Source organism: Scomber scombrus, chromosome 24 (assembly GCF_963691925.1).
Source record: "Scomber scombrus chromosome 24, fScoSco1.1, whole genome shotgun sequence".
Lineage (NCBI taxonomy): Eukaryota > Metazoa > Chordata > Actinopteri > Scombriformes > Scombridae > Scomber > Scomber scombrus.
In genome coordinates, this window is record NC_084993.1 from 12428759 (window position 1) to 12441719 (window position 12961).

The 12961-nt window shown below is 42.9% G+C and overlaps 1 protein-coding gene across 2 annotated transcripts in view; it reads right to left on the minus strand.

Moving 5' to 3' along the window:
* nbeal1 (neurobeachin-like 1) overlaps window positions 1-12961 on the minus strand; it is a 45383-nt gene that overhangs the window by 16143 nt on the left and 16279 nt on the right. The window contains exons 11-26 of one of the 2 annotated variants that reach the window (XM_062414861.1): window positions 11594-11680; window positions 8935-9018; window positions 8518-8616; window positions 7837-8408; window positions 6813-6945; window positions 6411-6530; window positions 5788-6097; window positions 5423-5508; window positions 5095-5184; window positions 4750-4927; window positions 4478-4611; window positions 2981-3140; window positions 2698-2800; window positions 2445-2604; window positions 1085-1243; window positions 776-935 (exon numbers count right to left, since the gene is read on the minus strand). In XM_062414861.1, the coding sequence (XP_062270845.1) occupies window positions 776-935; window positions 1085-1243; window positions 2445-2604; window positions 2698-2800; window positions 2981-3140; window positions 4478-4611; window positions 4750-4927; window positions 5095-5184; window positions 5423-5508; window positions 5788-6097; window positions 6411-6530; window positions 6813-6945; window positions 7837-8408; window positions 8518-8616; window positions 8935-9018; window positions 11594-11680 (2635 nt within the window). The remainder of the gene's footprint in view (window positions 1-775; window positions 936-1084; window positions 1244-2444; window positions 2605-2697; window positions 2801-2980; window positions 3141-4477; window positions 4612-4749; window positions 4928-5094; window positions 5185-5422; window positions 5509-5787; window positions 6098-6410; window positions 6531-6812; window positions 6946-7836; window positions 8409-8517; window positions 8617-8934; window positions 9019-11593; window positions 11681-12961) is intronic. The other variant, XM_062414862.1, reaches the window with a different exon arrangement.

Here is a 12961-nt window from a genome sequence, read left to right on the forward strand (position 1 = left end):
CTGTTCTCTGCCTCCACTATAAAGCCTGGGCTACGTCAATGTGTCCAAAGTATTGGTTGGACACCTTCGCAGCCTCTTGACGAATGTGTTCACCCTCCACTTACAGAGTATACTGTGGGCAAGACTGGAGTTGAATTCAGCTTAATCCACACTGCTTCTCTTTTTTAAAGAAAATAAATAACAGGTAGTGGCTTAATGCTACATGACAAATTGATTCCATGAATTTTTGAGCCATCATTTAAAATGGACTGGCCTTGATGGGAAGCAAAGACTGAACTGTAGGAATGAAATCTAAACACCCCTGTTCACTCAAACTAGCCGGAATACATGTCATTTATAAAGATATGTATTATACGGTGGCATGAAAGCTGGAGGCTGGAGATGATTTTCCCTGACTAGGTAAATAATCCCTATCAATCCTCAAAAAGGATTATCTGGGATAACAACAGGTAAGGAACTGATTTACAATGCTTTTGTTGACTCACTTGGATACTCGAGACAGATGGAGAGATAAATAAGAATTAAGACGGAAGGTTGTGTCAGTCTCCTGGGTATAAAAACAACACACAGCTTCATCTGAATTTCCCAGCAGGCCGGTAAAGTCTGCCTAAGAGACAACCACCCTTTGAACACTAGCTACAGGTTGTATGCAGAGTTTGCCCCATATGTTCTTCACGACAGCAGCTGCAGCAGCTGGGTTATGAATATACAAACAAACAAATAAACAAGATGGTGTAAAATAAAATAGAGAGAAAAAGAAAAAAGAAAAGCTGACCTGTGTGGAGGACCTGGTTGAGGAGGCAGCGGATCAGGGTTGGAGTGATGTGAAGCTCAGAGAAGAGCAGCGACAGACCGGCGTAACCTGCCTCCCTCAGCCTCAAACGCTGTTTATTCTTCTCATAGACGCGGTCGTAGCGTAACATGCGCTCAAACAGCTGCACAGAGGTGAAGAGAAAAACCTTACTGCTTAATGCTGTTGTAGCACTTTTAAGATAAATATTTCTGAAATGTAATGAATTTTACACATTTTAGAAGAGCCGTTTGTTAAGTATTGGCTTCCCGGATGTAGTTGGCTGTAACCCACCTTGAAGACGAGCTCTCGGAGTCGGTCTGAGTGTTTGTTATTGAGCAGAAGAGCGTAGCAGGAGTCGGCCGCCCCGGGCTCATAGAGGAGCAGGAAGATCTGATCCCTGGACAGGCTGCTCTGAAGGAGGCTGAACAACAACTCCAGCAGCCCACAAAGCTGAAACACACACAAATAATAGAAAAAAAATCGATCCAAGCACTGAAATATAGCAGAAAAATGTATCATGCACGTGTTGTACTATGTCTGTATCTCTAATAGTTTAATTCCTTATATTACAAGATTTATATTTGTATAACATGCATTTTAAAGACGTTTAACTTGTTTTGATAGAGAATTTCTCATAGTATATGAAGTATATTTGAAGTAGTTTAAGATAATCCATTAAGCGTTTGAAGACTCAGGATGGATAAATAGTATGAGAGAGCTGGCAGATGCCGAGCAGTGGAGGAGGATCATGCGATTATATTGACCATATGTTCATAGAAGGTGATGTAAGCCTCCACATTTAGTACTGCGGTGTAAGAGGATATGTAAAGTGACAGACAAAATGAAAAACAAGCTGGTGGGGGAAAAAAAAGGGAAGCGAGGTGGCGTGAAGGTGTGACAAGAGGAGGAAATGGATGTCACAAAATACGTGATACAAAAGAAAGTAATGTGAGAACTTTATCTAGTGGGTGTGTGTGTGAGTAAAATTCATAGACAGACAAGTATTTAAGTGGGCTGTCTCTGCCTGAATAAACTTAAGGGGGGGGGGGGGGTCTAGCCTTAAGTTTTCTGCTTACATAGAGGTAAATGTTTAAAAATAATACAGAAGGAGAGAGAGAGAGAGAGAGAGAGAGAGAGAGAGAGCAAGAGCGAGAGAGAGAGAGAGAGCACTGCCGGGCAGGAAGTGAGCCGGCGGCTTCCTGCGCAAGCATCTCTGCAGTAAGTCTCATGGGGGAAACAGAAAATCCTGTAATGAGGGTTATCTTATTTCACAATGAACTCCTCGAATGGCAAGAGAGGTTGGCATTAACCTGTTTTACAATAAATGGGTCATTTTACAAACACATACACTTATAATAACTTGACCTACTCCAAATGTCTTAAGGTGTTGTTGGCATGACACACCTGAAGCTGCTGGGCTAAAAATGAATGAAACTTTTGTTCATAGTGAATGTTTTAGGGATATTTTAGTCTTTATCAGGGATAAACTTAGCTACCGTGTGATCTGCCAAAACAGGAAGTTTTAGTTCAAGATTTAAGGCTGCTGTTTTCTTTCTGCAGGCACTGTGATGCATCTACTAAAATACTAATTTTCTTTTTAAGTGTGTTACTGCTCTGAGTCCCCCCCACCATAATCTCTCCCCCTCTTCACCTGGTCCTCGTCCCCAATAGCAGCCATATATCCCAGGACGCTGTGCATCTCCTCCTGCGACATGCCCTTGCTGATGTAGTACTTGATGAGGCCACAGAGAGACGCCCGGACGGTTCGAATGTCATCTTCGCTCAGGTCGCTCTCTTTATTGCTGTTCTTCCTGAAGTTCAGAGCAGAGCATGATGTTTTGAGATGAAGAGACCGTATTGGGGAAAAACTATACAGGTGTGAACTCTGGGATATGGAGTCTTACCCGTAATAAAGGCGCACAGTGTCCAAAAGGAACTGAACTCCGTATCTTTTACGGAACTGCTTCCTGTTGTCTTTGATGACGGTGGACATGTACTGGATATGACCTTTATCAGAGGGAAACAAACAAGAACATAAAATGGACTTAAAATTGGTGACAGTCTCAATCAGGAACACACTGTCATTTGCTCTATTTTGCTCAACAGTATCATGTTCATAGATACTATTACCAAATTTAATTTAATTACACACACTCTAAAACATGCAAACATACATATAGATCTCACCTATTCGTAAGGGGAAGTCTCCTTTGTTCCAGATGTTGAAGTTGAACAGTAGATGTGTGTGAAGCTGCTGCAGCAGAGCCTGGTTCTTCTCATACGTCACCTGCTCTATCAGCAGCTGCATAGCAACCAGCACGCTGACGTCCACGTGACCCGCCGGCAGCTAAAACACACAACAATATGTGGTATTTACATTACTGTGAGTTGAACTATTATTGGCATGTATGCAATAATGGGAGAGATGTGCAGATTATGTGAAAATGTGACTTTTAAGAAACAAAGAGGGATCTGTTGCCACATAATAAATGATGAGCTTTGTCGATGAACATATATCAATACTTCACCCGTAACCCCGTCTACACAAAGCAGATAAGGAGCATGTTGGAACGGGGAAACAAATTAGTGGTTTATTTGAATGTACACCAGTTACAGGGTGTGGTTGCCCTGCCTGGAGCAGTTATTACCGCATCTAAGACGCTTTTCCTTTAATCTAGGTCTCTGTGGAGGGTTTTACTTTCGCATGGTCTAAATGCTGATTCAGAGGTATTTCAACCAGCCCCCCCCCCCAGCCCACTCCCACCCCAATAAACAAATAAATACTGAGGCGCTCGGGCCAAGAAGATTGGACAAACGATACAAACGGGGGAAAGGAGAAGAAAGAGAGCAGAGGAAGTGAAGAGCGAGCAATCGAGGGAAACGGACAGATACAAAAGGAAAAGAAAAACACAGACGTGCAGAACTAACACGGAGACGGACCTACAGACGGGGGGACAAAACCCATCTGAGGTGAATTAATTTACTCAGAGAGGACCATTCGTGATTCTCACACCATTCTGTATCCGGGCCTCACAGAAAAGAACTAAAGTCAGTCAGAGATTCTTAATTCCTCCACTGCAGAACCTCTCCAAGTAAAACTAATCCAGTCTGAATAGGGTGAAAAACACAAGAGGTTTACTGTAAGTCTTTTCTACATGGACTAGTATTATGTGGGGATATTGTGTAATTAAGGCATTTTGTGAAATGCATTCCACTGGTAGAAAATGACCAGAAACTCTTTCTCAACAACCACACTTCTGCTGAATCATATAACCCATCTGAGCTTAAAGCGATTAGTGTGACATGCTGAGTTTAAGTTCACAATTTGCTGATGGGCATAGACTGTATGTAAGTTGTGTCTTGCGGTCTTCAAGTATAAACTAAAAATATTCATCTATATTCATATACTCATTTCGGACTGGTCTGCTATCAAGAAACTATTTTAGGTTAAAAATTTGAGCCATTTCTAAGCAAATCTAAAAACTCTCCAGACATATTTTAAAAGAGGAAAGTGGCAGAAGTTGTGTAACGACATGCAGTTAGAATATATGTCGGATTTATGGACGTATTAATTTGTCGATCATGAGTTAATAGTCTGCTCTCGTGCAGAGTGCCCATAATTCCTGTCCACGCTCTGGCACCCTGGTAATATGGTCTGTGTGCTGATGGGGCTTAAACAGAGACCTTTTGCAGCAGGGCTCCCAGCGTGCCGACACCATGCGAGTGGAGCAGATTCTCCTGGTTGATCGGGTGTCTCTGCAGGAAATGTTTCAGCACCAGCAGGAAAGTGGCCACCAGATTCTTCTCCAGGCGTGCCTCTGAAAAAGAGAAAAAAAAACACATTAGTTTCCACATGCTGCTTATTATTAGCACAGAGCTCCAACTTCACATTTCAAGTAAGAGTAAGGAGAGATTAGGGGGAGAAAAGTGACATTGGAGGTTGTAGTGGAGCAGACCTGAAGCCCTGTTAGATGGGAGAATGACCCAGTCTCCATCAGCTGGGGTGGTCACGTCAGGAGTGATGAAATCTGAGCCAGCTGCAGGATCAACGGCCTGTTGATCAGGGGTCACCAGAGATAACTGCTCCAGTACAGGGATAAGCACTTGCAGGCCGCCCACACAGTTGATCATATCCTGCCAAAGTTAGAACAGCAACACATATTAATATAGAAAATACATGTTAATATAAAAGAGATCGGCATTTAGCAGATGCTCCTAAAAAGGTATTAAAAAAAAGTAAAGTTGCAAAGGTCACAACACAGGACAAACATGTGGCAGTATGAGTGGGATGTTCCGCCCACCTTGATATCCCAGTTAACGACTTTGTTCCCAGTCAGGCGTCCGTGCAGCATGTTGGGGGACAGGTCCAGACAGATGGGGTTCCTGCACGCCTGTTGACAAAATGACCCTGTTTAGTGAGCAGCTGGTAGATTTCCTCGTGGACAGAATGTCATTTTATTGTGATAAATCATTCCTTAATTAACATTCATTAAAGTAAAAGTCACGATGACTACATTTAAAAGCAGTAATCAGAACACATTTCCCCCTCTCTGACACACACAGAGATCTGAAGCAACGTCTGTGGCTGATTTGAAAGCTTTAAGAAGAAACCGCAGTGGTCCAAATCACCTTGGGTGAGTAGTGTAGCAGCAATTTGGATGAAAGGTCGCCAAGTTCTGATTCCTGGGCTTTGAATGGAGAGATACAGTTTGGACCTGAGAATGTAAAAAAGAGGAAGAGAGAATAAGAAACATTATTACTTCACTTTTACTTTATCTATGATCTCTATCCAGTTTCAACATTGTCATTTGAATTTAATTTTGTGTTTTCTGTACTACTTTCATCTTTATCGCAGGGTGCTCCTTTTATGAAATGCTGTTCTATCAAACACCATGCTTCTTTCATCCCACTATGCCTTTGTGTAACTTATAAATGTCTCCACCTCTTCCTCCTTTCTTCTTCCTCCTCCTCTCACATCCTGTCTTTCTGCTTACCAGCACTACAGATGGCTTTTATGTGGTTGGGCTGTAGGGGCTCATGGAACACCATGACGCTCCCCAGCTGGCCCTGCAGGGACGTTGGGCTTCCCCACTCGCTGTCCTGGGTCCCCGCTGAGATGAGCTTAGTCAAAGACTCGGGCTTGCCCCCGAGAAGTCCTCCCCAGGTCTGCGGCGACAGGATGCCGCCCAGCGAGGAGCGAGTGGTGGGCGTGGTGGCTGAGGAGAACGGAGGGTCTGGGATTTGGGACGGCGGGGGAGTGGTGGTCCGGTGGCCCGCTGAGCCGATGCAGCAGGAGGTAAATGGCTGCAGGTAGGGGGGGAGAGGAGAAGAAGAGTGGGAGTGAGCAAAAACAAGTGCATTTAAGACACTTTTCTCTCTCCTTATAAATAAATGAATAAATCACAAAGAGTTAGCAGCAGATTAGCGATGATTCCTTACAGGTTTTCCTCCTTTTTCAGACAGCTTCATATTTAATGGCCTCAAGTAGAATGACATTTAAGTTAATCCAGCTGCAATTATTACAGACATCATCCCATCTGTCTGTTCATCTCTGAAACACGGTGAAAAGATAAAAACCTACTGCTGACAGTGTGTTAAAGCAGTGGTAGACTCTCACCTCTGTCATGGTGGGATACTTGAGGGGGGCAGACAGTTTCTGCTGTCCATCCACATAAATGTAGACCAGACTCTGTCCGAATGGCCTCTTTCCTGGTACGTGCACCACGCCAATGCTGTGCTGTAGACACAAATTCAGTCAGAATTTAGTCCCTTTAATTAAGATGTTAGTCCAAAATGTGTTCATCCACTTAATATGTATTTATCCTCTAAATATTTTCCCATACTTGGACTTAATTGGCTAATTAAAACATAAGCGAGAAAATGTTAGAGGGAAATCATTATCATTTCAAGCAGTATCATTTTCTACATGTGATGAATACTGATTATATGAATAGAATTTTTATGCCGTACCCATCCAATAAATTATTATCCACAAATGATGTGATGAAAGCTGACTTACCCACAGAGAGTCACAGAAGCAGTAGTCTGGCAGCATGACTGTGACGTACTCCTTCTTGGTGCATACGGCCACCACCAGCACGCCCGCTGAGCTGATGAAGGCCTCGAACCCCGTCCCTCCCGGGGTAAAGAAGCTGGATGAGAAGAAATAAGGGCACTTGTTTTTCAAATATCTCTGGTTTTACAGGACTGAGAGGTTTGGGGATTTCACAAGAAGCAGAGCATGACATCTCCGAATAATGCTTTATTTTATAAAGAAAACTTACCAGAAATTATCATACAAAGAAAGCTTTAATACCCTAACAATTTCACATAGTGATGATACGGAGTACTGATGAGAAACTGGTCAATTTCAGCTTCAATATCAACACTGATTTCGATATTAAATGTATTTCTGATTACACCAAATGGTGCTAGATTATCTTTTCTATTATTATTATTATCTATTATATCCTACTACTATAATTGGAGAGCAGGATGTTTGTCCGTCAGTCTGTCCGTCTGTGCGTTCACCTTTCGCCAACCCCCTCCATCCCCTCCAAGGCCTATCATTGTGTTTTTATTATTGTCTCCATGTATGATGACCTTTTCTTTGATTCTTCTCAAAGCGTGATTAATTAAAGTGCTGTGTGTGTATGTGTTTGGGACACATACTTCCTGTGACCTTCATATACAAATATACATTCTTCTCACTGCTTTAATCTATGAGCGTGTGTCTTTTGGCAAGCAAACATGCGGGCGCATTGTTCTAGTTTGACTAATGCTTCATGTCTCTATGCCAACAATCATTAAATATCCTTTATGTGGGTCAACAGAGGAGGTTATCCTCAAGTTAATGTGTCTCAGAGAAAGTGATACACAAGATTAACTTCTGAATGGAGAGCTAAAATCAGATCAAACATCTGAGATCTTTTCTGAGTCTTGTTATTGTTTATTATCAAATTTGCTTGATATAAATAGATGAAAGACTTGCAGTGGCATAATTGCCCTCATCCTTCTTCTCTCAACGTCTCTTTAAATCTCACCTGTAGAGCTGCTTCCTCTTGTCTTTGCTGAGTGGTCCCAGCTGGTCCTGGTCCAGCGACAACCAGGCCAGGAAGCTGAAGGCAGAGCCAGGCCAGCGCTGCACTGTAGGGACTGCAATGCCGGCCATGCTGGGTGACAGATCATAGTACTGCATGGCGCTCTCCAGGCCCTGCTTGCGTACCATAGCTAGGAGGGATTTCAGAGCTGGACCTACATAAGGGTGTGCTTGATTGGACTCTGGAGGTCTGAGGAGGCGCAGGAGCCCCAAGAGTTCCCTGGCGCTCATGGACTGAGAGCCCAGTGAGCCCACTAATCCCAACAGGCTCTCGGCGCAAGCTCTGTGCAACCGCTGGTGGCCCTCCAAGGCGGCGAGCGCTCGCATGACCATGGCGGCGTTGACGCAGGTAGCGCGGGTCTGACGGTTGAGGGTGCTGAGGCGGCGGAGCCAGTCGGCCGTGAAAAGCTGCAGTTCGGATGAATCCAGCTCCGGGAGCCACTGGACGAGCAGCAGCAAGGGCTCCACGTTACTGATGCCCAGGAGCCCCACTGAGGTGTGCTCACCCTCCACCGCCTACACATATATTCACAGAACAAGAGAGAACAAACACACACACATAGTGGATTAGAAAGCTAGTTCTCATAAAGTTGGCATGACATCATTCAACCAGACCAATACCGACCATGTTCATCAGCTCTTTGAGTAGGTGTCGAGACGGCTGGCCAAGCGAGATGAGCACTTCATAAAGGTGATTGTAACCAATCCTCTCCTTGAACACCTCCTGCAGGGTACAATTAGAAAAACAAATACATGAAAATAGAGCTTTAAGGCACCTCAGCACTGATAAATAACTTCTCTTCAGGTCTGCAAAAATATATAGTGATCTTTGTTGACAAGGAAGAAATGGTTGATTTCTCTTCTCATGTTTTCTAATCTGGTTGAGGGACATAACCTACGTCTGTGAACTCTCTCAAACCACCATTTCTTCCTTATTTCCATACATCACAGGATTACTCCCAGCCTTCATAAAATGTAGAGCTTTACAGTTAGGATTAGCCTGTAGCATGTAATAAATTGCATGTATTTGTGTTCTTTTCACCTTTGCAGCTGGTGATTTGTGCATCACTGTTGTCAGGGCTTTGATAGTTGCTACAGCCAGGGAGTCTAGTCGCCCTTGAAACACCTGAAAGAAAAACCACACTAGTCAGTCAACCTCTACAGTCGTTCATTTGTGTTGTGTTTTTGTTGTTGCAGTGAGCAGGGGATGTAATAACACACGGCTGGTCAAATCTCCTCTTATTCCAGATGAATGTTTTCAGGGCAACAAGCATGCAGAAAATTTGAAGCCACATCCATTTACGAGCTTCTTAAAGCTAAAATGATAATGATCAACTTATTTGAAAAGGCACTGAATATGACATGCATCACACTTGGAGGAATAAAAGGGAGACTTAAGCAGATGCCTTGGTGCTGGAGTCAAGTAGTGTGTGTGTGTGTGTGTGTTTATGTGTAAAAAAAGAGAAGAAAACGTGAGTAAAATCATCAGTGATGGTTAGAACCCTGTGTGTTGCTGCAAGTGGAGGCTGGCATCAAAGCTTGTACTGCGGATGTTACAGTGAGGATAAGTGTTGTCTTTCTGCTCCAGGTAAGAAAAAAAAAAAAATCCCTTTTAATAGCATGGAGATCTGACTGGAGCAGGAAGCTCTCAGGGATTGGCCAAGAACAAAACACCCACCTCCACACACACACACACACAGACAAGCACAAAGAAGTACCTCACTCTTTAGCTTCCAACAGACACACACATACACACATACACACACAGAAAGCATGCAACCCATAAAACACAAGCCGAACCATGAAAAATTAAATCAAATCATAATTAAAAAAACACATCTCCATCCAGCTCCGTCCTGCTCATGTCCAACATGTTCTGGGCCAGTGGACCCGTCTTTTATTAGAGTAAAACATGCAGCTGTAGGCCGGTGGATCCTACAGAGAGTCTCGGACCAGCTGGAGAGGGACTGTGGTAAGGATTAAACACTTTGATCATCATCACTGAGTACAGATCACCTCAAACCACTGAACTCTGTGAGAACACACACCAGGCCAAAATGTGATAGCATTCCAGTGGAGCCCATAGTATACCGCAGAAAACCAGGACAATGTGGAAGGGGAGGGTTGGATGAGAAGGGAGGGGAGGGTGAGGAAACTGAGAATTGCAATTAAATGAAATTAAAGGAGACATAGCTATGAGGGAGGCAAACAAGTTACTCCACAGCAAGACTGCAAAACTGCACTGCGCCATGGATCAATCCTCTTTGGACTTTGTTTATTTTTTTTATTGCACCTGTATTACTGTTGATTCTCTCTACTGTAGCTGAACTAAATAGCTGCTTTCACCTACTGAACCTGCAGTTCTGCGACAAAAGCTTCATGTCTAAAACATGCAGCATCTGCCGCCGCATCAGGTTACAGCTGAGCTACAACAAAGGCCGATTGATGCGTGTGTGTGTGTGTGCGTGTGTGTCTTCACGCAGGTTTGTCCACCTGGATTCACAGCATCCAGATCAATGGAGGGATTATACCTTTTAAACAGGTTGCTCTGTGAGGAGGAACGAGTACAAAGAGCAGAATGGAAGTGGGGATACTCCAAAAGGAGACAAGTGACCTTTCTGTGCACATGAGATGATCTAGTGAATGAGAAACTGCACCAATCAGAAGACAGTCCTTGGCAGGAAAGTGACAGCTTCGTGTCTTAGAGCTTGCAACGTGATAAACAGTGCCAACAGCTTATAATGTTGAGCTGTTTTAAGCCCGGGTGGATAAACTGTGCAAATGTAGAGATAAGCTTCCACAGATTTGGGCACATGATTGATGAAGCGTTCTCTTTCAGATACTTCCAAGTAGCGCTTTAATAGATGTTCCACCAGGCCTAGAAAATAAAATACAGAGATCTATACAGAGCGCAGATTTGGACACTGTCAAATCTTGTTTAGCTATCCTCCAGTGGGTTAACCTCTCATGTTGTTAAAGTGTTGTAAAAGTGTACTCAGGGTGTGTCGGTACATTGTGACATCACTGTTGGTTACAAGTGCAACACTTCTGACCACACCCAGCGGTGCAACAGAGTGCAACTTGCTACTTGCTAGAGAAAGCAGTTATTTTCAGGCTTATATTTATGCTTAGAGAATGTGGTCACTACTAGAAAAAGAAAGAACTATTGTTATCTAAACCATTATGTTGCTGCTGTAATTGTTGTTGTTATAAATGATGCCAGAAACTTCTTGCACTATTGCCCATCTGTTGCAGGGAGTCAGCAGTGCAACACATTAGTGGAAATAAGGCTTACTGTAACTAGAATCCTTCATTTCAAATGACACTGTGAACTTGATCTCTGGGTCTGCTATGCTCTGCTTTTGTCTTTAAACCACAAGCAGAGTATTAACATCGAAACCTTAAAAACCACAAGTAACAATATGTTAAATAATGCACAAGTGACTATAAGTGTGATTTCTGCAAGCAATGACTAGAATTGAGAGCTACTCACTGAGCAAATTGGGTTTTTTTGTTAAACATAATCCAATTATAAATATTATCTGGGTCAAGGCAGTGTGAGGGTCTTGCTGTGGAGTGGCCATGTGCCTCTGGTGAGGTGAAGGTGGTGGGACGTGGCAGCAGCAGGGGTGGGAGGGGGGTGGGTGGGGTGAATGGCGAGGGAGGGGGGTTCAGGTGATGTGGGGCTTTCTCGGCGGTACCTGAGTGTCCCTCTCTCCTGTCAGTAACCTGTTGTTGGTTATATCTTTCTGGTCCTTGTCTGCCGCCGTGCACCTAGCGTTAACCAGCTGACACAAACAACAGGCAACATGTCAACATAGCATGTGGGGAGGTTTTGAAAGAGAGAGAGAGATAGAGAGAGAGAAGAAATAGAGAAAAGAGAGAGAGAGGAGAGAGAAAATAAACACATGGGAGAAACAGAGGGAGGCGCAGGGGAGGAAAGATGAGTGAGTGGAGTAGAGGGTGAGAGGTTAAAAGCCGTGACCCTCAGCTAGGGGGTGGGGGGGGTCACTGTGTGGAGGCGTGTTGGTGATCCAGCCTTGCTGTGGGGAGGTAAACATGCGAGGTGGGCAAAATGCTCTTTCTCAGACTGAAAGCTGATGTGCTAAACATAAAAGGCAACACCTGATCTGGACAAATAAATCCAACTTAATTACATAAAAAATAAATAAAAAATAAAAGTAACTAATTTACCATAAAAAAAAGAGTTTATGTAAAAATGTGTTTAACTAAAATAAATCAAGCTTCTTTTAAAAGTTGTCTTTCATTAAAAAAAACAATGCTAAATGCAGCTGCAAACAAGCAGATTTGCAGCTAAAAAAGCTCATTTGATTGTTGTATAGTTGTACTACACTACTACAGTGTCAGCTCTTCTATAAACACATTTCAGAATGAACAACATCTAAAAAAAAAAAATCAATAAATCCCTACACAAATAAAGACCAAAGGGAGGGAAAAATGTGTATTAGGGGGTCATAAAGAACTTAGAACAGCCTTAGGATCTTGTGGTATCAGATACAAGAAATGATCAATACAAGTTAGGAATAATCGGGAATGCAAACAGGTAGGGAGTTAAAAAAAAAAAAAAAGGTTAGAACATGATAGGGAAAACCTGCCACAGATAAGGGGGGTCCAGCAGCATCCTCGCTTTACATGCTCATTTCTAGTTACTTTTAAGTTTGTTTGGCTGCAAACTGATTCTAACATAACAGTGGTTATGGGGTAAAACAATCCTACATAAAACATATCAAAAGAAAAAACAATAGATGTGGGAGCTGAGTACATTAATGAGACAAAAATAAGAAGACAATAACAAGATAAAAAGGTATGTTGCAAATCTGCACTATTCCACTATTCAACATCAATGCAAACGTGAATTCAAACATTTGTCTTTGTTTACTGTTAAATAATGCTATTCCCGAAAAGCACTACCGTAATACTCATAATATATCGTTTATGATATGTATGAAATAAACTGAGGTGTTTGTTATTGCTGTGTAACACTTCATCTTACCCCTATCCTGATGTGAGGTTTGAGCTAAACAGATAAGCAGCACTATTAAAAGCAC